The sequence below is a fragment of the Cydia fagiglandana genome, chromosome 13 (genome assembly GCF_963556715.1).
Source record: "Cydia fagiglandana chromosome 13, ilCydFagi1.1, whole genome shotgun sequence".
In the NCBI taxonomy this organism is placed as follows: Eukaryota; Metazoa; Arthropoda; class Insecta; order Lepidoptera; family Tortricidae; genus Cydia; species Cydia fagiglandana.
Genome location: NC_085944.1, coordinates 11,775,655 through 11,801,540, shown reverse-complemented (window position 1 = coordinate 11,801,540; position 25,886 = coordinate 11,775,655). Strand labels below are relative to the sequence as shown.

Sequence of the window (25,886 nt, the reverse complement as noted above, 5' to 3'; positions counted from 1 at the left end):
TGTCATGTCACATTATGTTATGTATCTGAAAGCACATGAATCACAAAAATAACACAACATATAAGAGAGGCAGTGAATATTTACCACTTTGGCCCCGGAGCATTCTTAGGTGTTGGATCAACGACTTCTTACCTGAGTTAACTTTGGTTCTTACTTTGTAATCCCAAGGATTTATTTTGTTATACATTACACCATACTGTCAGTCTATGTCTTGTAAACTTCTGCTGTGAATATTGTAATCTCCATCATCATCATTCATCATCATCTTGGAGTCAGCTGTATTACACCGTCCATATGTATTTTTTTTTAGACAGTCATGATGCAACGTAAACACATACACTGCAACATAACTGCAATAGGTATCTGAAAGACAACACAAGGAAAAGATAGGCGGCAGTAGTTTAGTAGGTTCGTTTAGTTAGGTTAGTTTTGTAAGTTTATCCTTGTAGGTCTTAGACGATAAGACCTTGTATATTTTAATCTCTAACTGATGAGTGGTGTTGGTGCATTTACTCATTTTATATAACGATAACGTTCACAACAATGAAACAAGAAAGGACTACGCCCGGTTAATTTTGTATTGCCAATTTACGACAAATTATATCGCAGTAGGCGAGGAATCACTATCGCACTTCTGAAGCTGTAAGAGTAAAAACACCAGACACCACTTTATAACAACATTTATTAGGGAATCACAAATATGAGAGTATAGATCTGAAAATAATATGCCAAGACGCTCTCGCGTAAAACCAATCTAAGATGGACGACCACCTCTAGTGATGTGACCTTGCCGGTTACCGTAGTGATGTCAAACACTGATGAAATGACGACCCCACCGTTTATTACAAACATGATTTTACGTTTGTACAACGTATCTTTCACTTTTTAGACATGATAAATTAGTACAACAAACTAGTTTACAAAGCAAGATTTGAATTCAGTGATCACTTTTTTGATATCGGTGGTCAAAAAATCCACCGAAACCAGGGAAATCAACACCAGCGATATCAAAATTAATCGCTTTTTAGCAATTACAGAAATAGCATGAACGATACAGAGGAGATGTAATAATGGTGGATTTACGTACTTTCGATGACTTCTTAATCACTTACAAAACAATAATTGCACTAAAACTTTCGGAGTAAATTGCACCACCGATCTCAAAAAAACATAGGACCAAACCCAGCGAAGGACGGAGAAACGTTTAAAAAATCACTTTATTGTACTGTGACTGTACCTCTACTTTATTGAACGGTTAAGGCACAACTAAAGCATACTATGTTTGAGACACTGAGTTCCTGGTCTACAATTTTGAAGGAGTACTGGCATGTTTTGCAAATTACACCGATATCAGTCACTAGCCCGGGACACATCGTAAATTTGGTTTTATTCAATGTGTTGAGCAAACACATTATTGTGATATAAAGAATATGATAAGCTAACTAATACCCTATGCGTGAATACCCATAATAACTCCGATCTAATGCCCCATCTTGAGTAATAATTTTTTGTTTCATAAAATCTGGGTGCGGGACACGTCCACCGAACATCATTTTTGCCATTTGAATTTCTTTTTCTTGTATTATATAAATAATAAATAAATAATTTGATAGTGTCCCAGACAGAATATAAGCTGAAGATCATGCCTAAATTAATTCAGATTTATTGAACAGTAAATTCAATCAATTACTGCCCCGGACACGTAAAAACGGCCCTCCTGAGAAATGCCCTAATGTTTGTGCAGATGTAAGCTTCAATGTAATAACTGTTGGTGAACTTTAAAATTAAATACAAATTAATTTAAAACATAAAATAAAACTATGAAAGACAAATAAATAGCTGTCCTATAAATGTCCTACAAGCGTTGCGAGTGTTTTCTTATAATTAGACTTTTGACACAAAGACGTACGTAGGTACGTTACTTTTGAAAATGAGTGCCGTATTCGAACTTCAAGTTATTCACGAGAGACGACACGTACTAGATACGTTATAGTTTAGATATCAACTAGTTCTCTTTTGCAGCGCAATTCGGGCAACCAATGTCACTTTTACGTTAGTTAGAGTAAGATATCTATTAGATGTGAATTGGATCTCTAAGTCATATCCTGTGAAAAACGTTCAATACTATCTCCAGAATCGCGCAAATGTCAAATTTGACAGGTTATATCTTAAACATATCGTTATCGTATTTTGGTGATGACTAAAAGATATCTAATAGATCGCCGTGTGCCTGCTATACTGCCACAATTCAAAATTTTTGATTTTCTGGATTATTGCAGATTCGTATTCAAAATTGTTCAATTTACGACCTTATTTCGAGAGCCATAGCAAAAAAGGTCTTTAAGAGCCTTTTTCTCACAAGTGGCCTTATGCATTTGACCATAAATTGTCAGACAATTCCCTGCAATACAGCCACTTTTGAGTTGTGGCTATAAAGCACACGTTTTAAATGAAGCTTTTGAGTTGCGTCCTAGAAAATAATAATTAGCTGAGTTACACATATTATTATTATCGCGTACAGTGATCTTGTTCCTATCAAAGTTGATATAAGTTCAAAAACTAAAACCCGACTACTGCAAATCGCGCTCTAAAAAGTATGAAACAAGATAGAATTCTTATCTGAAGTTATCAAACAGGAAATATTATATATAAATGTTATAATTTTTTTAATAAAAAAATACAACGTAATAAAATGTATTACATTTTTGATATATTTACAGAGATATTCAAAGGATCGCCGTGCATGGTCGTATGCCACGATTATAAATAACTTTAAGGTAAAGTGGCATACGACCACAGTTATCCTCTGAATCTCTGTAAAAATATAAATAATGTAGTAAATTATACATATTACGTTGTATTTTTTTATTAAAAAAATTATAACATTTATAATATTTCCTGTTTGATAACTTCAGATAAGAATTCTATCTTGTTTCATACTTTTAGAGCGCGATTTGCAGTAGTCGGGTTTTAGTTTTTGAACTTATTTTTTATTTAATTAATTTTGGGGTCATGACTTCGTTACTAACTATACCTATTCGAAGTCACTTTATATTACTTTTTCGAGGGCATCCCCAGTACAGAAATACACGCAGAGCGCCACATATATCGGGCTGCGCTATCCTTTGGCATGGAGGCGCTTTCGGCGCCCAGCTTTGGAACGTGTACAGTGCGCCTCCTACGTCGGGCTACGCCCGACTCTATTACTATGAGGGCGCCGAAGGCGCCCGGCTTTGGAACGCGTAGAGCGTGTCTTGTACGTCGGGCTACGCCTGACTTTTTTAGTATAAGGGCGCCAAAGGCGCACGGCTTTGGAACGCGTAGAGCGAGCTTCGTACGTCGGGCTACGCCCGACTCTTTTAGTATGAGGGCGCCTTCGGCGCCCGGCTTTGGAACGCGTACAGCGAGCTTCGTACGTCGGGCTACGCCCGAGGCTTTTAGTATAAGAGCGCCCAAGGCGCCCGGCTTTGAACGCATACAGTGCGCCTCGTACGACGACGGGCTCCACCCGACGCGTTGAGTATGAGGGCGCCGAAGGCGCCCGGCTTTGGAACACGTACAGCGTGCCCGCACATCTTTTGTACGGCTGTTTCATGCATTTGCCCGGATTTGGTAAGCGTCCAGCGTGTCACGTATGTCGACACTTTTAGTATGAGAAAGTCGAAGTCGCCTGGCTTTGGACTGCTTGCAGCGCGCCACGTACGTCAGGCTACGCCCGACTCCTCTAGTATGAGGGCGCCGAAGGCGCCCGGCTTTGGAACGCGTACAGCGAGCTTCCTACGTCTCTTGTACGGCTGTTTCATACATTTTGGCTGATCTGGACTTCTATACCTATTCACGTTATAAAATATTGCAGGTCATTAAAAAAAACACTATGTTTATAGCGGCCAAACAAATTTATTTTGCAAATACCTTCTTGTATCGCCGTAGTCGGGTAATAAGCGGATAGAATCCAGAGCGCTTGTAGATTCGTAGTTCGAATTACCTACCCGATAAATTAATGTTTCATCGGGTGCATGCAAGCAAAGCCGGTCGCAAAAGCTAACAATATTTATATATTTGAAATGTGCTAACTGAGCTCTTTCAAATGATATACATCACGTAATCATTACTTATTTTTATTTTTTTCGTTCGTGACTTTATGACCTCTAGAGGACGCCTTGTTCATTTTTTTGTGACTTCATATAGCCTATAACCAGCGGACGATTAAGATAATTCGAATGACATATCGTTTGTCAAATTATAATGTGTACTTTAGAAGTTATGAGGGAACAAATGAACATACATACATACATACATACATACCCACATACATACCGGTCAAAATCATAACCCTCCTTTTGCGTTGCCGTAGTCGGGTAAAAATAAAGGGATTTTAACTATTTTGGTGTTTTTATTTATATTTGCATGGTAACCTTTATCCAATAATTTTGTGTTTAAATTTGGCCGCATCTCAAAATCTTTAAAAAACGTTTCTGCAATACGGCCACAATTCTAAATACCTGTCTTTCGGGCCTTGTGTCTTAAAAAATATACATTTCTTTTAAAAAGTGGCGTAGTCATAAGGAAGGTTATATCATTCCGAGTAAAAAAAGCTAAATTTTAAATTCATAGACCTAAAACTAAAGGAGTAAGATCCTATTAAACACCCTGAACTATACTCTCAAAACTTTGAGACGCGATTTCTCGAAAAAACGGTTTTTTGAGATGTGGCAGTGTAGCAGGCACACGGCGAGATGTCTATTTCAAAATCCGAATCGGGCCCTCACTGTACTAGGGAACAAACTATATCACCCTTTTCCTTTGTAGCGACCAGCGCTGGAATTTCATGACTTGGATCTTCATCTTCTTTCGTCAAAGTCACCTGGGCTTCCAGGACAGCTGGATCAATCTTCACGGCGAGTAACGCGTCTGTTGATCAAGAATAAGGGCCCATTTAGACGATGCGAGAACTCGCATACGAGTTTTATTACATGGCGGTTTTTGATCGGTCGGTTCAATTGGACGTGACCAACAGTCCGCAATGTAAACAAAATCGCATGCATGCAAGTTCGCCTATGGTTAGTACCAGAGATGTGACTTATTTGAAATACTTGTATTTAAAATGCAAATACAAAATGCAAAAGACCTATTTTGTATTTAAATACCTTTTGAAGAAAACTATTTTGTATTTTATTTAAAATAGTTTTTGGGACCTATTTTCTATTTTCAAAATACAAAATACTTTATAGTAGGTAGGTAATTAATGTAGATAGGAGTTACAATCTCTTCTGATGTTACAATCCTGGCAACTCTCTCATTCTTTTAACATGGAACTGTTGTCTGTTTAGTAACGTCGCACATGATCACAAGCGTAGCGAGTGGTTAAAAAAGTGGAATCTTGAGTGTTGCGAGGGTTTCAAGGCACGAGAGGAGAACAAACTTTTCTGCCGTAGTGAAACACAAACGAGACGTTTTCATCACACTAACGAGAGGCTTATACTAGCTGTAAAACATTACAAATTAATGCTTAGAAATGTTGGCGGTTAAAAACCATCATCCATATCCTACCGGTTAACATGAGCAAACAACTAGAAATGCACTTTAGATAGAGGATTGATTTCAAAGAATAAAGAGAGTCTTTTCAACTCGGAAATTCCTACTAATACTTTTTAGGGTTCCGTACCCAAAGGGTAAAACGGGACCCTATTACTAAGACTTCGCTGTCCGTCCGTCCGTCCGTCCGTCCGTCTGTCACCAGGCTGTATCTCACGAACCGTGATAGCTAGACAGTTGAAATTTTCACAGATGATGTATTTCTGTTGCCGCTATAACAACAAATACTAAAAACAGAATAAAATAAAGATTTAAATGGGGCTCCCATACAACAAACGTGATTTTTGACCAAAGTTAAGCAACGTCGGGAGGGGTCAGTACTTGGATGGGTGACCGTTTTCTTTTTGCTTTTTTTTGTTTTTTTTTTTTGCATTATGGTACGGAACCCTTCGTGCGCGAGTCCGACTCGCACTTGCCCGGTTTTTTAATTCAGACTAAGTATTCACTACTCAGAGTACCTTTTATCGCAAAGTATTTGTATTTTAAAAAGTATTTTGAAAATACCTATTTCGTATTTTGTATTTAAATACAAATTCAAAAACTATTTTGTATTTTGCATTTGAAATAGTATTATCAAGGAATTATTTGTATTTTGTATTTAAATACTTTTTATAAAGTATTTTTCATATCTCTGGTTAGTACTATGTAATGAATGAAACGTATCAAATTCTTAAAACATTTCGAGGTGGTAGAAACTATTTAGAGTCGCTCGTTGCCATGGTTATGATTATAATAGGCTACATTCCTACTAGTCAAATCAGCTTCTTTTTTAGAACTGTCAAAAGGATTTGCTAGTATGGAATTTATATGAAAACTAAAATAGTGACGTCACGGTAAACTCACCTACTTTTTATATTTCAATCCGATTTATTAAATACAAATTGTGTTTAAAAATAGCTGATATATATCTATGTTTTTCTGATCATTATCTGATGCTTTATTTCGTGCACGGTTTGAAATAATTTATTTTAAGTACAGGAAACATCCCTATTGTGCTGAGGGGAAAAACAACTTTATTTAAAGTCCTGATTTCATACTACATAATCTACATATATCCCAAATCACCAAACATGCATTTTTGGAGTAGGTTATAACCTATTATGAAAATGGATTATAATCCATTTTCATAATGGGCTATCTTCTAAATATATTACTAGCCCCGATGAAAATTAGTTTTAGGCGTCAAGAGATGAGGCGAGCCCAAAAAAGTGCTAAAAAGCTCGAGTCTTTTGGATCACTAAGTTCCACACAACGATTGGTTTATTCTAATAAATTTTACACATGAAGATAAAATTACCCAGTAGTGGGAACCATAATAACTTAGTAATGTTTAATCTAGTTTATTTTGCTCGTATAATAAAATTGCATCAGACTTTTATTGCTAAAAAATGTACTTTTTAAAAACGTTGTCCAAATCATAAATGTCTTCTCCTGCAGCACTGCTGCATGCATGGGCTCGAAACAAAATTGATAGTATATCGTCAGAGCCGTGTTGCTTTCCTAGTAATAGCCCTTTTCGCATCTGTTATATTACTACCCGTCAAATAAAAAATAAGAAATAGTTTTTTTCTTTCATTACACACATTTCTTGTATTTGGATTTTGTTATTGTAGAATTGAGTTAGGTAAGTAACTAATTTCTAAAATCCCTTCTTATCTGCCCCTGAAAGTTAAGTACTTTTAAGCCTAATTGACTTGGCCAGTCGGGCTTGTCCTCGCGCATTTTACTGGGAAATAAAATATAAAAGAAATTGCTGGAATACCCCCTACATAATAAATGAATACAGAATAGTCAGCAGAGTCTATAAAACCATAGTATCTCATATTCACAATTAAAATATTTTTATTATAAAAAAAACTTCGACTGCTTGAAAATTTTACTGAAAAGGGAAAAACAAGTATTAAAATACATATCTATATAATGTACAACTACATATTATGTATATCCAAATTCAATAGTAAAACTAAATAGGTACTTTAAGGTGCGTGCGGCGACAAATGTAGATAAGTACAGGTATGTAGTTTTGGTAGATCTTGCTGTGCCGGTAGGTAACAAACTATTCACAAGAGACAACACGTACTAGATCCATTCTAGATACGTTATAGTTTAGATATCAACTAGTTCTCTTTTGCAGTGCCATTCGGGCAACCAATGTCACTTTTACGTTAGATAGAGTAAGATATCTATTAGATGTGAATTGGATATCTAAGTCATATCCTGTGGAAATCGTTCAAGACTATCTTCAGAATCGCGCAAATGTCAAATTTGAGAGGTTAGATCTTAAACATATCGTTATCATATCGTGGTGTAGTCTAAAAGATATCTAATAGATGTCTATTTCGAAATCCGGATCGGGCTCAAAAATTGTTTGTCCCCTGCAGCACCTTAGAATAGGTGTGTACTGTGATACTTGTATTTCCCTTTACAATATATACACAGGTGCTCCATTACGACACCCTATGTGTTAGATAGAACGAGACTTCCGCTTGTAAATTGTAACTTGTAGCTTTATAAAATAGGCCACAGGTGCTGTAATAAGCACATTACGTAACTATGTCGAAAATTTAATTTTGGGCCATTTTGACGCAGTCGGGTAAAAAACAATCCATTCCATTCATAGCACAAAAACGGATATCTGGGTTAATTAACCAAAGTCGAAAGACACTTTGGAGATTTTAATTAAGTTTAGTACTTACCTAATTATTATTATTATTTGTATCTCCTTTTTTGGAATCACGGGCCTGTAAATCCCGGTTTTTTTTTTATAGGCTTGCGTGGGGACACAGATCCAACACGTAGAGGCCCTTTGGAGAGTTTTTATGTCATGTAGAACGCCTGCTGGAACCCGTTCACAGGTGCAACAATAGACACCCATGAACCGGTCTCAGCAGGCATTGGGACTATTGTAGAAAAAGAGAACAGTATACCGGTCTATGGATTGAAGTTTGGGTGGACTATGAAACTGGGTTATTACAAAGACGTACGGACACCTGCCATAACAATGTTTACACAAGTTATCGAGGCAGGCGGTGACTTGCCGCTAACTAGATGGGCCCCTGAAACTGCCGTCGCGAAGACGACCAGGAGCAACATCGGTGTGAGCGGCTCAGGGGTGTCGAGAGGTGTGCGCCGCTTTCTACCCAGTGGCTGTTAACAGCCACTGTGCCAACTCGCGTCTTATGCATCTTTCACTTCCACCCCTGGAGCATATAGCTCTAACGACTCCTCTCTGGACGGCCAATGAAGGCAAGCCAGAGCTGAGAGTCCTGCGGGTCCCCTTGGGGTCCACTCCGACCGACGAAGACACGCCGGAGACGGAGACCCTGACCGACTCTCGGGAGCACTCGGGTCCGTGGGGTCGTTACTTCCCAACAGCTCGCCACAAGCTGCCCTGCGGGCTTATTATTATTATTATTTGTTTCTCCATTTTGGAATTCACGGGCCTACAAATCCCGATTATTATTTCGTTTTAGACAGGCAGCTGATGCTGGTGCGTCTAAATCATAGTTCACTTAGCACGATTTCACTGTTTAGATAGTTTATCGAGTCTATTGAATTTATAATTATTAGTCACTAGTGACCCGCCCCGGCTTCGCACGGGTTACACAAAAACTTAACAAATTATACAACCAAACCTACCTCAAGAATTACTATGGATATGTGAAAAGTACATGAAAATCCGTTCAGTAGTTTTTGAGTTCATCGCGAACATACAAACACACAGACGTGGCTGGGCACTTTGTAATATAAGGTGTGGTGATTAACTTATAATTTATAAATGTCACCATGGTAACGTCACCATTAAATTGGTAAAATCTACTTGCCATAATACGTGTGGCATCAATGCTAAAACCTTCAAGGCCTTGAATTATTTATACAAATGTTTCGAAACAAATACAACATAATGTAACACATGTATCTAATCTAGTAACCTATACCTACAAGTAATATATAATATATACCTACCTATTTAGTATCGTTTTTATGTAAAGTTTCCCTTACAAAGTTTAAAACTCAGTAATAAATTTATAAAGTCGTTTTTTATTTGTCTGTGTGTTAACTTGGTTTCCTTTCACGCTTTTCTTTTGGTGTAAATTCATAAATAATAAATCGGGGACCTTGACTTTAGTTTCCAATAAAAAGCAATTTATTTTGTTACAGAACGGCATTTTGTTTTTTAGGGCCCCGTACCTGACGGGTGCCAACGGATTCTACGTGTACTGTCGCCATCAGATATATCGAAGCGGCCAAGGCGCTCACAAATATCTGAACACGCCTCTATTGTCAAGGCGTTAGAGTGCGTGTTCAGATATTGTGATCACCTTGGCCGCTCCGATATATGTCATGGCGACTGTACCTAGGTAATGCCTCCGTAGCAAGCATCGTTAGTTGGTAACACCTACAACTACGCTCATAGGATATATTATTATTTGAATCTTATCAAAACTAGCTCAGTGCAAGTTCTTCTGGGACGTTACTGGATAAATCCCCGGTACATTTACTTGTTGGGAATATTTTCGGAAAAGGTAAAGGCAGTGGGGAGACACTCCTCACTTTGGTCGAACTCGGCTCCATTCGGCTCAGCATTGCTCCGAGCAATTATTAATAGGGTTGGTACCACATGACTTCCTTTTGCGTGCACGACCACAGATAAGATAACCACTTGATGTTTGACAACCCTAAATAGCTGAAAGGGATAGTGTCATACATTAGAAAGGGATAGCATGATTTGACCCTGAACCGCTGTCAAACTTCGGGTTTGTCGGAATTGTCCTTTCTGTACAGTAGTACTATATTTATTCTGTGGTAAAGGAACCCACCCTCGCTACGCAATTCCGGCTTTAACACTTGACGAATTTTTTTTACCTGTATCGTGAGGTTTGCGTCTTTTCAGAAGTCTCACTCGTGCGGAACTAAAGGGATCCTGAAACAAAACGTCCTTTTTGCAAAATTCATTCACAATTTAGGGGTTGTGCACAAATCACGTGAGGTGTTTTCGGCTACTTTTTGACCCCCCTCCCCCTTGGTGATATTTGGTGAGGTTTTTGGCTACCCCCCTCCCCCCACACAACCTCACGTGTATTTTTATGAATTTTTTTCATTCGACCTAATTTTAAGATAAATAGTATTATAGAAAGAAAATCTTGTTTATTTTTCTATTTTCGTTAAATAGACTCGCCATTTTGAAGCGCAGAGTGAAGATTTATGTTTACCGAAATCGAGAAAAAGTATCTACTCATGTGGTAGGTTATTTTCCTTAGTTTCGGTCACTGTAGAAAAATACACGTGAGGTTTCCTTATACCCCCCTCCCCCAACGTGATCTATCGTGATTTTTCCGTTACCTTCCTCCCCCTATCGAACCTCGCGTGATTTGTGCACAAGCCCTTAACTAGCGAAGTCAGCGTGGCCTTTTCATATTATTTTCTGTGTCGCGGGACTCTCTTTTTGTGAAGTGGCTACTGTAGACAAGGCTCCACCACGCGTAACAAACTTATAGGCCACCAAACGAAGGAAGAACGGGGAAAACGGGCCCGTAGCAAAAAATGTTCTTTTACATACAGTATCTACATAAACATAACATTTTTTGCTACGGGCCGCCGTTTACGAGTTATTTACGAAAGACAATAAAAAGGAACCCTACCCGTTAGCTTCACCCCCACCCTCCGGTACTTTTAGTACATATGTTGTCTAATAACTATGCCAAAATACGCTTGTACAAGAAATATCTCCCCCGATTGGCAATTTTTGGTTTTCGTTTGATGTACTATTAATGATTCGGTCAAGTTATGTTCTAATGTATGGGGAAGACAAACAAATGATAGCAACGAATGTAGTACCTTTGGGTATGGGGCTTTATGCACACTAGTGTCCCATCCCATTTTTAATTTTTAACGCTATAGCTAATAGCGAATATGTCAGTGTCAAAGTCGTGGTACGAGTAGCTGTATAGGTAGAGTCGGGCCAATAAAAGTCTGTCTGTCATAATTTCATAGAAGTTTGACGTTTAAAATAACACTTGCACTGCGTGGGCTATCAAATCCGCTGCAGACTTTTCTTGGTCTGACTCTACCTGGGATACTACCCTGAGATAGATTGGGTAGTAGATTGGACAATGTTATTATTTTAGTGTCTGGGATACAAAGCGCGGCGCGCTCATTCTTTCTTCCGTGGATACAAAATCAAGAGTAGAATGTAGGTACGTGTACAGACACATTTTTGCCATACTGATCAGTGATCCTTTTGTATTGCTCTGTACCTATTATTGATTTATTGAATGTTTATCTGGCTACATTCGCCTGGCAATGTAAACATTATATTTTCAAGCAGAAACAACACGTGCAAAAGGATTTGCCTTCCACGTGTCACTCAAATAGATTTTTTTTTCGATACATTTCTGATTTATTACATTTCCCATATTTCTTTCTTGGAAGTCCGAATCATTTTCCTTATTGTTATAGTTGAAATTTAATTTCTTTTGAGAATTGTCAGCCGTTAATTCGGTTACTTCATATTAATAGGTAATTTAGGTCGAGGAAACAAGTAATTTAAAAACGATTTGAAAACCTGACTGCTTTTTTTATAATAAATCTATTAAATTTTAAAACTTAAGAGCCCTTCAACGTGCACACTAGCGCCACAGCTAAATAATCGTGGTTATTTAAATTTAACGAAAGATATTGAAAAAAGGGGGCCGCTACGTACTGTATTGTGTATTTGAGTACCTTTTCAATACATCATAACTAGTTTTTTGTGTTGCTGGTTTCGTCGTACTCAAAACAAAAACGGCCGTTTTAACTTTGGACGCATAGATTGATGAATCCAGCAACATAAAAACTAGTCTGATGTATGTATTCAAAAGGTACTTAAATACACAATACAGTACGTAGCGGCTCCCTTTTTTCAATATCTTTCGTTAAATTTAAATAATCACGATTATTTAGCCGTGGCGCTAGTGTGCACGTTGAAGGGCTCTTAAGTTTTAACATTTAATAGATTTATTATTAAAAAAAAGCAGTCAGGTTTTCAAATCGTTTTTAAATTACTTGTTTCCTCGACCTAAATTACCTATTAATATGAAGTAACCGAATTAACGGCTGACAATTCTCAAAAGAAATTAAATTTCAACTATGCACTATACTATGCACGTTGAAGGGCTCTTAAAAAAAGATTCGTGATTAAGGCAAACAGTTTCTGCCAAGATTTTCTCGAGAGTCAAAAACTACATATTTTAGAATGAGTAAAATGAAAGAAATGGATTTTAAAGCTACATTTATTTTCTCGACCACTATAGTCAAAGTCAAGTCAAGTCAAAAATACTTTATTCATGTAGGCCTAGTAACAAGCACTTATGAACGTTTTACATAATAATATATTATCTTAAGCTAATTATCAGAGCAATTTATTGAAGTTAATATTATTCCATAGTAATATTGGATTATTATACAGGTCAAATTTATTTTAATACTAAGAATTTCACAAAAAGATCGTCAAAGATAAAAAAAATGTATAAAAAATACTATAGGTTAGTATAGGTACCTATGTTCAATACCTTTATTTCTAAGCTGTACAAACAGCAATACTCCTAACTGTACATGGGTGGTCCTTATTACAAAAGGCATAAGGTCCACCGATGTACAGTTAACAGTGTGGGCGATGGTACGATGAAAGCCCAAGTAAATTGTATCCAAATCGTTAACTTTCATACTGTCCACAGGAAAGACGCCCGTTTTCCGGAATATTATGACTCCATTACTGTATGACAGTGGCGGATTTGTAGTCTTTGCCGCCCTAGGCCCCAAGCCTTGTAGCCGCCCCTTTCTCAGCATCAGCACCCATCATATTAACTACATTTATATAGATCAGGCAGCGAAAAAGTATTAGATGGAAATGCTTGAGATACATTTTTAACTTAGTAACATTTTTGGACTCGTTAGGAGGTGAACATATCAAAAGTCCCCTTGAGCGGGGGTAGGGGGTTTGGTTTGAAGGTCACATTTTTCGGTTTTTCGCTTATTATATCTCAGAAACTACTTATACGTCCATGTGACATGATCGTCGGAACATAGGTTTTACGAAAAAAATAAGCAAGTACTTATTCATTTTAAGTGACAGTTTTACCAATAAAATTACTTTTTATGTACCTACAAAAACATTCAAAAAAGAAACATAAGAAAAATATTTTTGTTTGCCTATTTTCTTGAATAACTGCTAAACTATTTATCCTAAAATTAGGTATAAAAAAATATATTTGAGATTCTTACAATGAGCTCTTTGATTTGATATGTAACACGATATAGTTTGAAAAACTTTGTTTTTAAATTTTCTCATTTACCCCCCCCCCCCCCCCCAAATGGGCTCCACATTTAAAATTCGTTTATTTACGTTACACGTCCATCTTTGGGTCACAAACTTACATATGTGTGCCAAATTTCAATTGGTCCAGCAGTGTCGAAGAAAATAGGCTGCGACAGACGGACAGCCAGACTCACGAGTGATCCTATAAGGATTGCGCTTTTTTTTCCTTTTGAAGTACGGAACCCTATAAACGGGGAACAAGGCGCGAAGGCGTTAACAATCTGCGAAACCGACGCCACATTCGCGTTCGCGGCTTTGCGCCGCGACTCGCTCACAAGTGTGGAGGGCCCTCGAGATATCGTAAAAATTGTAGCTGGTAGCAAATTTAAACAACTTTCATTAGGTATAATGCTCATTCCGTTAGAACGCATAGTTTCCGAGATATAAGCGAAAAACTGAAAAATGTGACCTTCAAACCCCTCTCTTCACCGGCTCAAGGGCTACGGCCGGGGACTTTTGATATGTTCACCTCCTAGATAGTCCAAATAAAGTTAGGTACGAAGTCAAAAATTGTGTTTCAAGCGTTTCCTTCTATAGGTACATTTTTTGAGGATTCGCTGCCTGGCCTAATTTTAAGTTATTTTTTGTTATCATCAGCAAATTTTTTGTCACAATTTGCCGCCCCTAATATCTCGCCGCCCTAGGCCCGGGCCTACTGTGCCTTATGGGAAATCCGCCACTGCTGTATGAGGTTCTTCAAAAAAGGAACGTCCAGGTTTTATCACTACAACGCGCATGTGACACCTCTGGGCAGGCGTTCAGAGGCGGTGACCGCTTTTCATCGGGCGCGGGACGTATGTATGCTTGTTTTCTACCAACGTGATGTTTAAAAAATAGTGCCGATACAATTTTTTTTATCTCACTAATTCATTAAGAAATATTATAGGACATTCTTATACAGATTGACTAAGTCCTACAGTAAGCTCAAGAAGGCTTGTGTTGTGGGTACTCAGACAACGACATATATAATAGACAAATACTTAAATACATAGAAAACACCCATGACTCAGGAACAAATATCTGTATCATCATACAAATAAATGCCCTTACTGGGATTCGAACCCAGGACCATCGGCTTCGCAGGCAGGGTCACTACCCACTAAGCCAGACCGGTCGTCAAGAAATACTGATGAAAATCTGTTATTACATAATAAATAAAAACAGCTATGTTATGATTGTGATCGATCGAGACCATGTACCTATACGTTATAATAATATTTACATATAACTAGCGGTCTTATCTAAATGCAAATTAATGAAATTAAGTTATATTTAGATAAGAGGTCGCTAAAAATAAAAATCAATAAAAAACACTTATTTAATATTATTTTAGACGTCCAGCCGTCATCTACCTATGTACTCGTACGTTTATAAAATAGAATGAGTCAAAATTATATTACGCTTATTATAATATAATACTCAGTACTCCTAAGTACTGACTCAGGACTATAGGTACCTAAGGAAAATATTTCTGGCTTATATTGATACAAACCTAACTTTAATGATTTTCACACATATAACAAAAATATAAAAATCTGTATTAATGAAAGTAATAACTGTAATAGGTTCACCACCTATTACAGTTATTACTTTCATTAATACAGATTTTGGCGCTGGTGGCCTAGCGGTAAGAGCGTGCGACTTTCAATCCGGAGGTCGCGGGTTCAAACCCCGGCTCGTACCAATGAGTTTTTCGGAACTTATGTACGAAATATCATTTGATATTTGCCAGTCGCTTTTCGGTGAAGGAAAACATCGTGAGGAAACCGGACTAATCCCAATAAGGCCTAGTTTCCCCTCTGGGTTGGAAGGTCAGATGGCAGTCGCTTTCGTAAAAACTAGTGCCTACGTCAAACCATGGGATTAGTTGTCAAGCGGACCCCAGGCTCCCATGAGCCGTGGCAAAAATGCCGGGATAACGCCAGGAAGAAGAAGAAGAATAACTGTAATAGGTAATTAATAATCATGAAGTACATAGGTAAATAAGTTTCATGGGAAAATAATTGTTTCTACGAGGTTAACAGTGATTTCGTAACTTACAGTAGGTCACTACCTACTTACCTTTTCAGTTGAATATGGAATTATATCTTGGGAAGTTTCACAATTATTCATTTTTGGATATAAATCGTAGTTTACAGATGCAAACACTTCCATTTTTTTATTCCTACACAAAACTGCAACTATCATGTAAAACAAGACTTAGGAACACAGCAATACACATCACAATGATGTGCGATTGTATACTACCCTCAAAAATAAAAATATTATGATATGACTTTAAACGACGTCGAAATACCTACAGCCTGGCAAAAAAGAGGAAAAGTTAAAAAGTGGCAACACTGTAGTGTCGTCCCTTTCAAATCAATTTATACTTGGTCAAGCAGCTCTTGTCAGTAGAAAAAGGCGGCAAATTTGAAAAATGTAGGCGCGAAGGGATGTCGTCTCATAGAGAATTTTTGTATCGTGCCTTTTTCTACTGACAAGATTTGTTTGACCGTCTATATAAACATCGCGGATACATTCGTCACTCGTAGTTCTGTAGAAAGCGACCAACTTTTTTATTTTTGTCAAAGAAACTTACACCCTAACTCAGTAGCTTTGGTCGCATTCTGCATTGATAAAAATATTGAGTTGGTCGTTTCCTGCATAGCTACGGTCCGCAGTGTCTTCCTTCACCGATATACTTATCGGTTATCGGCTGGTGGTGGCGGCTTATTAACTGGTGAATATTAAATGATAATAGGCCTAAGGTTTAAAAATACCACGTGTGACACGTGTAATGTAATATCAACATGATATTGGTTGGAAACGAGCTGACATGCTTTTAAAACGTGGATTTATGCTGTTTCATTCATTACTTCATCATTATTTATTCAGTGGCTCACCACTCGGTGGCACATTTTGTTAATAAGCCAATTAACCGACTAAGCACAAAGTGGTATCTCTATCTTCATTTATATGTGGCCTCGTTACGTTAAGATAAGTTCCCTACACAATAAATTAGTGAATAAGTTTGTAAATATAGTTTACTTAAGCATACTCCACCGACAAGAGCCATGCTCTTAAATTATGATGATGATGAAGTTTATTGTACTTATAGTCGCACCAATAAAAGTCTGCAGCGGATTTGATAGCCCACGCAGTGGAAGTGTTATTTATACGTCATAATTTCATAGAAGTTTGACGTTTAAAATGACACTTGCACTGCGTGGGCTATCAAAATCGCTGCAGACTTTTTACGGTCTAACTCTACCTACTTATCTTAAATAAATAATTTTCATTTTCATATGTCATGCGTCATATTGGGCCAAGTGTTCAAATGTAAATTCATATGACTATAGTCCGTTTTTTTTAGCATTAGAAAGAACTTCGCAGAAGTAAGCTTGTGGTTCCAAATCCGGCACTTTTAGCGGTAATAATTTGAAGTGACCATGCTACATTAGATAATTCGATAATTATTAACAATTAAAGAGCCTGATAAAAACTGTAAGTACGCTTACTTCTGTGGAGTTCTTTCTAATGCTAAAAGAAACGAACTATAGGTACCTACAGTAAGTTTTTTACAATTTACAACCTATTACATAATGGTCAGAATTTTGACCACCTAAATAGCCGAAAGGGATAGTGCTATATATTAGAAAGGGATAGCATGATTCAACCCTGAATCGCTGTCAAACTTCGGGTTTGTAGGAAGTGTCCTTTCTGTACGGTAGTACTACTATTTCTTCTTTGTCTTTATGTAGGTACTAAAGCGGTATCCAGATGGAATGATTAAATCGACCGATTTGATCAGAAATGAAATTGGCGTCAATTTCCAATTTATTCACCAATTTTAGATTTATGGTGATAATAGCCCTTTCTAAATTGAAAAAAAAAATGCCCCAGAACGAAAATACTGGCGTCACAAATTGGTGTTGTTGCGTCCGCTCTGCAACTCATTTTATCGGTAATATCGGTCATTATCGGCGGTTGAATTCGGCGTGACAAATTGGCGTTTGCATCCGCACGTCCTGATTCGATCGGGCAATTTAATCAGATTGGCGAAACATTGACTAGTCTGGATACGCCTTACAGCAGCTCTTAAATATATTTTTCTACTCGGGTACTTTTATCTGTCATTTACATAGTCACGAAAGAACATATAAGGGCATACATTATTAATACTCCTTAAAAGTCTATAGTCTATTGCCCAAAAAAGCACTTGTGTCGTTTTAGAGACATTACGATACGGTAAGCTAGTGCAGGGTAGCAGGTGCCACATACCGGTACATTGCTACCAACGTGACAAACGATTGAATGCATACGGTTTTTATTAAAAAATAAACAAATTTGTACTGAGTTCATTGCTACCAACATAATAAAAAAATACTTTTATACCCTACAGCACCACCCTGGTGCGGTGCGGTAGTGTGTAACGGCTTTAAAAAAAACATAACCATAGACATTACTCGTTTGTTTCTCGATTCCCGCCTTTCCCGGTAATTTCTTGTTCTTTGAGTACTTTGCGTTACTTTTTGTTTTGCGTTCATAAAAAGTGTTGAAAATGGACAAAGAGGAGTACATTGTTTCTACACCTGAAGAAATATCCGCTGCAGCACAAGCAGCGACCTAAAATTTGTTGCCTAAGTACTAAATCTCAGCACCTATACGACAAATCTTATGAGAAGTGCATGGCGTGGAGATTGGAGCACAAAACTTCGTTATTCTCTGAAAACGTCTTTGGTGTATTTTAAAAGACTAATTGGAAGCACCGGATCAGATCTATCTTTTAAGCAAGGTTGGTATATGTTATAAAAATTTTTGATACACATTTTTAGGGTACACAGTACAACGAGTTATATTTATGTACATTTTATATTTTTGCATTGAAACTGAATATTATTTAATTCTCCTTTTTCTTGTTACAGGTTGCAGTAATATTTGTTATTATGGGTGCTTGTCGCAGACAAGAGCTATATACATGTAGTAATACCTACTATCCAAAATTTAATAAATAAAATTTTGTTTATATTTTTTGTATTTTATTTAATATTGCCTACTCATAGAAAAAGCATTGTATGCAACGTTGTATAAGTAGTCAAAAAATGCTCATGGCGTATTTATTAACAATGTTCGCCTTCGGCTCACATTGTTACCCACGCCACTCACATTTTTTGACCCCTCTTATAAAACTGTTGCATAAAATACTATTTCAGAAAAGTGAATAATAAATTAATTTCGCCAAACTTACGTTTAACGGCGAAATGATGCACTGATTTTAAATTATTAGCCTTAATCTTATTACATGATTAATAAAATTTATATTACTAAGGTCAATACTTACATAATGATAATGATATCATATGGACACAGTATAAATTGTATGTATAGTAGGTCAAACCAATTTGTCAGTCAGTAAGAACCAGGCAAACTATACTCATCCTTTTCTTTTGGGTGCTAGTGCGAGTGTAAGACAAAGATAGTATGATTATCTCTGTCTATTGACTCCTCTACAGTCTACACGATCGGCCAACGCCGGCCACTTGAAGGGACGCATTTATGCGTTAAGCTCTAGTGATATTGCTATCTCATTCTACCGCATGGCTGCGTCCCTTGGAGTGGCCGGCGCGGCGCGGCGTTGGGCCATCGTGTAAATTAGCCATATGATTGATATGAGACTGTCCTTTGACAAACTATAGTTGGTCAAGCAAATCTTGTCAGTAGAAAAAGGCGGTACCTAAATTTTAAAAAATGTAGGCGCGAAACGTTATCGTCCCATAGAAAATTTGAAATTCGCGCCTTTTTCTACTGACAAGATTTACTTGGCCAAGTATAAATATATATTTACCTATCCTATTTATTCAATCATGCGTTGTACCTAGCAACTTCTTAATTTTTGGTTTATGTTTTTACTAAGTACTTAACCACATTCGTCTTCAATCAAAAATTGATAAACTGTTAAATATTCGCGGCGTGATATATTATAGCTGCGCGTGTTTTTACCATAGTGCTTAGTTGCTAGTGGTTGGTTTAATTTATACATTTTTTTTCGCACTATATGATAGGAACGATAGGTATAAAGTCGAACCTTACTCACTGGAACTTTATAAAACAGTTGAAGGCAAAGAATTCAAAGATATAATATTTATTTAGTACACTTTTGCGCCTTACTCCTTTGTAACAAGGCGAACAATAAATACATCTTGTCTTTCTACTGTGCATATTTACAATGAGAAATTGCTTGGCAATGTGCCTTGGCGACAGAAAACAAAATATATTCCGACTGGCCGTTACTATCATTAACAGTGCAGCGGAAATAACATGATACTATTTTTGATGTAGGAACATATTTAAATTAAATCCGTCCCACTATTCCTATTCCTGAGATGATCATTTTCTCGACCCAAGTAACTTGAATGGTTACAAGGCCTAAAATATCAGCACGGCACGGACAACGCGCCTAAAAAGATCGTAAACGTTTGTAGAGGCCTTAACTGGTAGATTTTTAAATTTATCACTTGCAACACTCAAACCCCCCTTCCCACCATCTTCCCACGCTCGGCGCCCCGTCGTCCAACGCGCCGGCCGCCATGTTTGCCAGTCACCCGGCAAGCGACCGTCGAGCGCAGCGTCCAACTTCCATCAAGCGTTAATAATGTCGTTTCATTCAATGCAAAACCAAGAAAAATGGTGTGAATTCCTCGACCTATACAGAGAAAATACCTGCTTATGGGACATCCAAAGTAATACATACATGCGCAGAGATCTAAGAAACGCATCTTATAACCTTTTACTGGAAAAATATCGAGAAATCGAGCCGAACGCTACGCTTGACATGGTGAAGAAAAAGATTGATATATTCCGGACCGGTTACAGAAGAGAGGTTAAAAAAATAAACGAATCTAGAGTTAATTCGACGTCGTCGGGTTATGAATATAAACCGACGCTGTGGTACTTTGACAAGTTGACTTTTCTGGATTTCCAAGGAGATATCTCTGATATTAAAGATTCATATGAATCAGATGACCAGGCTATTGAATACGTAAGTACACTTCCAATCCGTTTTATTTAGGACAGTAGCAGTCGTTAGAATTAGAATCACGACGAAATAACCATCCGGCAACAGTTCGGCATTTTTAATTTCCAACCTTAATGCAATGGATTAAGGTGTGATATAAATTCTATCATCGTTTTGCAAATAGTTCATGCCTTATCTAGGAGTGAGTGAGAGTGATGTATTGTTTTCGCTTCGTCCCTTTCTATGGTTTCTCTCATTATTTTTTTCTCTGCAGTGTCGGTTTATGTAATTCCGCTATAGTTATTGACCACTCTTAATAATGAAACTTCTATTGCCTTTGTTTCTTGAGTTAGACCGTAAAAAGTCTGCAGCGATTTTAGCCCACGCAGTGCAAGTGTCATTTTAAACGTCAAACTTCTAAGAAATTATGACATATAAATACCTAACACCATCCTAACACTTACACTGCGTGGGCTATCCAATCCGCTGCAGACTTATTGGTGCGACTCTGATTTGTTAAGAGTGGCCAATTATTATGGTGGTGCCATAGCAGTCACCTTATATACTATTTGAACTAAATTAACAATCCAAACATAACATCGTTAAGTATCTTCAGTTTTTATGTTTCTTTATAAATATTAATATAAATATCTGTCTATTACTTATGGGAAAATCTCTTAAGAAATGCGCCTTGTCTAATGTCTTTTATATAGAACAGAAATGGAAATTAACTTAATAATAAAACTTTTTACTCGTATAGGTTTACCTATTTTATCTATTTATCTTTTTTTCTAAAACATACGCGGAAATATTGTGATCTATCAAGTTACCTATAGTGATAAATATTTATGTGTGGGTACGCGATAATTACCTACATAAATATTAGAGATGCCCCGAATAGTGAATTTGGCCGAATATCGTAAAACGGGGTGAGTAGGTTTCGCGGGGAGAGTTGGGTTATGAATGGGGAGAGAAGGTTTGAGAGGGGGGTGAGAAGGGATTTTAAGGCTACTGCTACAAAAATAATGTATTCCAATTTAAAATGGGGCTATAGTAATACGCATAATAAAAAAAAATCGATCCAACAATCTTCCAAAATCACCTTTGTATGAAAAACCCTCTCACCCCAAATACGAGGCACTACGGGGTGAGGTGGGTTTTCCTCTTTATCGTCAAAGTTATGAAATGGAACTACCCAAAATAAAAACAAACTAAAATACAAACGTCCGAACCACTTATTATATACACCATTCAGTTTTCACATGTAAAAATAAAATGTTATCGAGGTTTGAAAGTCAAATTTCACCCAACCCACCCCATTTTACGGTACCGAATATTCAGCCCCTCGCTCAGCCGAATACCGAATATTCGGCATGACATGCGAATATTATGAGTCACAATAATTATGAAAACTATTCGCCAACTAAGCACAACGTTTGCTAAGATATATTTTTATTTTGAACAGTATTAATTAATATAGTTAGAGTCAGTCAAATCAGAACCATGTTAAAAATAAAATATTTTGCAATCAACAAATGCTCAAAAACGTGTCTTCGTATTTAACTACTTTCCAAGAATACATTTTAAACATACCTAGTTTTTGGTTATTTTTTGTGTGATTTTTCTTTTTTGGTAGGTCCAATAGATATTCAGTATTCGGCCGAATAGTAGGCAACATTCGGCCGAATACCGAATATTCGGTAAAGTGGCCGAATAGGCCGAATACCGAATAGTTGCCGAATATTCGTGGCATCTCTAATAATTCTAATAAATATAGTATTTAAAAAGTACCTATATTAGCCGTCATAATGAGAAATACATATCGGATCTCCTTGCTGTTAAAAAAATTCTAAGTGTACCTACATATATACATACACGTTTAATTAAATCCGTTTTCGGGTATTCATTTATATAGCGATTTACTAATCTTCTAAATTGTCTTTCAGATCGATCTTCCTGTAGAATATCCAGAAGAAGAAGAAGAGCCAGACCCAGTGGTAAAGTATAGACTCAAGATGAGAAACGTGAACCCCAAGCCTCGCCCGCGGCCACGACAAAGACCGTATGCAAGAGAGCAAAACAGCCCTCCCTGTGACAGCAAGCAGCCATCCTTCCCTGGCGAAGCGGAAGATGACTGCGCTAGTTATTGCTCTAGTCTTAAACTACAGATGAGAGAATTGGACACGCAGCAGAAGTTCATTGCGCAGAAACTGATTTCTGACGTCATTTTTTTGGCCAGGACGTCACAACTCACTCTAGATTCGTCTATTCTCATAAATAGCTCTGATAATTAGTGCTGGACCGAAGCTTAGGTTTCGGTTTCGGCGTAAAAATAATTTTTCGGTCGAAGGTTCGGTTTCGGCTAAAACAATGCCGAACCTTTCGGCCGCGCAGTTAAGCGGTCGCGTTCGGTCTTTACTGTTCCTTAATTGACTTGCTTGCCTTTTTTTCAGCGATTTAAACACATGTAAGTTTCGGTTTTTTTTCGGCCGAAACCTTCAGTTTAGGCAAAATATCCGGTATCGGTCGGGCACTACTGATAGTTTTTGAAGATACCTAGAGAAGGTTTCTTGACGTATTGGGTTAATCTGATTTCGATGTTCATGCTTTAGAAGAGAAAAAAATTGGTAGGTATGCAGCAATTTTTTTTTTGTTAATTAATACATTTTTTGTTCACTTTTTGCGTAATAATTGTAATACGTTTTATCTAGCTCTGAGTTAATTTAGTGTAATCAATAGGATTTTCATTTTATGTTAACTTATGGCGATTATTTATTTATGTTTAACCAATATACCTACGATCTCTGGAGACGTCAACAATATTCAACGGTAACTGGCGTAAGTCACACCAAGCGCCTTAGTACCGTAGGTACGTATTTTTGAGGTGGTAACCGCCTTAAGACCTTACCTTACTTACCTTACCCACTTACATTTCTTTTTTTTATTTAATAATAAACAAGTTACATATATGTATATGTATTTTTTTTGATGTGGCCCGCGCACAGCTCTTGTGAGCAAGGACCCCGCTAAGGATACGGGCGAGCCTTGCTCATATGCATATCTGTCGCCAGTTTTCCCTTAGTCGCCTTATACGACACCCACGGGACGAGATGGGGTGGTGCTATTCTTTTCTGATGCCGGCACCACACGGCACACAAGCTTCTAAATTACGAGTTACAAGTTACATATATTTTGTTTTTTTTTTTGACGTAATGCTTTTTGGTGAGGGTCAATCGGTCCTCGCTAGGAGTACGGGCGGCCGATTGCCTTTAAGTTTGTATTATTTATTAAATAATTTTAAATTATCTATGATGTTTTTAGTATACCTTACAAAAGAGTTGAGGGCTTCTTCTTCTTCCGTAAGTTTGTTTATATTCAGTGGGTCTATGTTGTACTTGGTGCATATGGTATCGTGGATCGTTCTTGCGTAAAGGAACCTTGGGCAAGTTTTAATAAGGTGATCAATTGTTTGTTGTGTGACGTCGTCACAGTACTGGAGTCAGTTATGTAACGCTGCCATACATGACCCAAAAAATTTTTATTAAGCTATGAGCTTCATCACATCTGATATTTGAGTAATTCTAAGCATTTCTAGCCTGAAGTGGGGGGGAGGGTGGGGTACAAAGACGGCCGCCATCCGTCATCTTTAAAAAAAATCTACTCTGATCCTGGTGGGTACTAGGGCAAGTTTGGTATCATTTTCGTATAAACCAAAGACGTAGAATTCATTGCTGATATTTGTTTTTTCAATTTCATAGTAATTTTACAAGAAAAACGTAAAAAGGTGAAAAATTTGGTTGGAGATTTTTGCTACGCGGAGCCGAAACTACAAAAGATAGAAAGTTGAAATTTGCACACTAGATTACATTTATAAAGTGTACAAGAGATAAGAAGCGATTTTGAGAAATTCAACCCCTAAGGGGGTTAAAAAGGGGATGAAAGTTTGTATGGGGTTCAAGTTTTATTTTAAGCTAGGAATTTGAAACTTCGTATAACGATATATTATTAAAATACAAGAAAACTAATTTCAGCGTTTTTGAAAATTCATCCCCTAAGGTGGTGAAAAAGGAGTTGAAAGTTTGTATGGATATCAAAAAAATTTTCGAACGCGGGACTTGAATCTTTGTATTTGGGGATATTATTAAAAGACAGGAAAAGTAATTTCAGCGTTTTGTAAAATTCATCCCCTAACAGGGTTAAAAAGGGGTTGAAATTTTGAATCCATTACAAATCCGAGTAGACACACATTTCTTATTGCCTCCCAGGCTTGAAATGCTTAGAATTACTCAAGGAACATATGTGATGAAGCTCATATCTTAATAAAAAAATTTTGGATCAACTTTATAACTGCTTCCGCTACAGGGACACGCGTCATTGTCAATTTTGTGAAAACGTTTTAGATAGAATACAAGTTACATATTAGGACTTAGGAGCAGTTTCTTAAAATTCTATAATGTTTCTTACAACTGGAGTGTTATGGCTTCTGGCCGTATAATGTGTGGGTTAAAGCCCCATATAGACGGTTCTGGACTTGCATGTGGTTTTCGTTACGTTGCGGTATTTAGTCAATCGACTGAATTCATTGTAGTCTGTAGTTAGCAATGTATCAAATGTTGCATGCAAGTTCCTGAATCGTCTAAATGACGTTTACCTAAATCAAGAAGGAATACAGAAATAACATTATACGGTCTAATAATATGTTATTTTTCCTATGACATCTGTGATATAATATGTTATTTTTCCTATGATATCTGTGATGTAAGCATTGTCCGAATTGGACCGGTTTGTGGTTGTTTCAATCACCCAATACTGTATAATATTATTTCGTTAAGTTCGTTTACAAGGGGTCATTCATAAATTACGCCACACTAAATTCATGATTTTAAAATTTATAACACGAATCCAATTAGGAATAAAAAAAACATGCATAAACACGAT

At 37.2% G+C, this 25,886-nt stretch overlaps 2 protein-coding genes across 2 annotated transcripts in view; one reads left to right on the top strand and one right to left on the bottom strand.

Moving 5' to 3' along the window:
• LOC134670272 (uncharacterized) overlaps window positions 1–16,164 on the bottom strand; it is a 30,728-nt gene extending 14,564 nt beyond the window's left edge. Inside the window, exons 1-3 of the mRNA XM_063528019.1 lie at window positions 16,013–16,164; window positions 10,462–10,519; window positions 4,795–4,911 (exon numbers count right to left, since the gene is read on the bottom strand). Coding sequence (XP_063384089.1) covers window positions 4,795–4,911; window positions 10,462–10,519; window positions 16,013–16,138 — 301 coding nt within the window. The 5' untranslated portion in view covers window positions 16,139–16,164. The remainder of the gene's footprint in view (window positions 1–4,794; window positions 4,912–10,461; window positions 10,520–16,012) is intronic.
• Window positions 16,165–20,542: 4,378 nt separating this feature from the next.
• On the top strand, window positions 20,543–23,627 carry LOC134669806 (uncharacterized). Its single transcript, XM_063527428.1, has 2 exons — window positions 20,543–20,972; window positions 22,895–23,627. The coding sequence occupies exons 1-2, from the start codon at window positions 20,586–20,588 to the stop codon at window positions 23,240–23,242; spliced, it is 735 nt and encodes a 244-aa protein (XP_063383498.1). The 5' UTR covers window positions 20,543–20,585; the 3' UTR covers window positions 23,243–23,627.
• The last annotated feature ends 2,259 nt before the right edge of the window (window positions 23,628–25,886 follow it).

Bases quoted from the DNA above. Each gene is read 5' to 3' on its own strand.
- LOC134669806 (XM_063527428.1), top strand. From the start codon at position 20,586: ATGTCGTTTCATTCAATGCAAAACCAAGAAAAATGGTGTGAATTCCTC. The intron at 20,973-22,894 runs GTAAGTACACTT...ATTGTCTTTCAG, and splicing joins ATGACCAGGCTATTGAATAC to ATCGATCTTCCTGTAGAATA.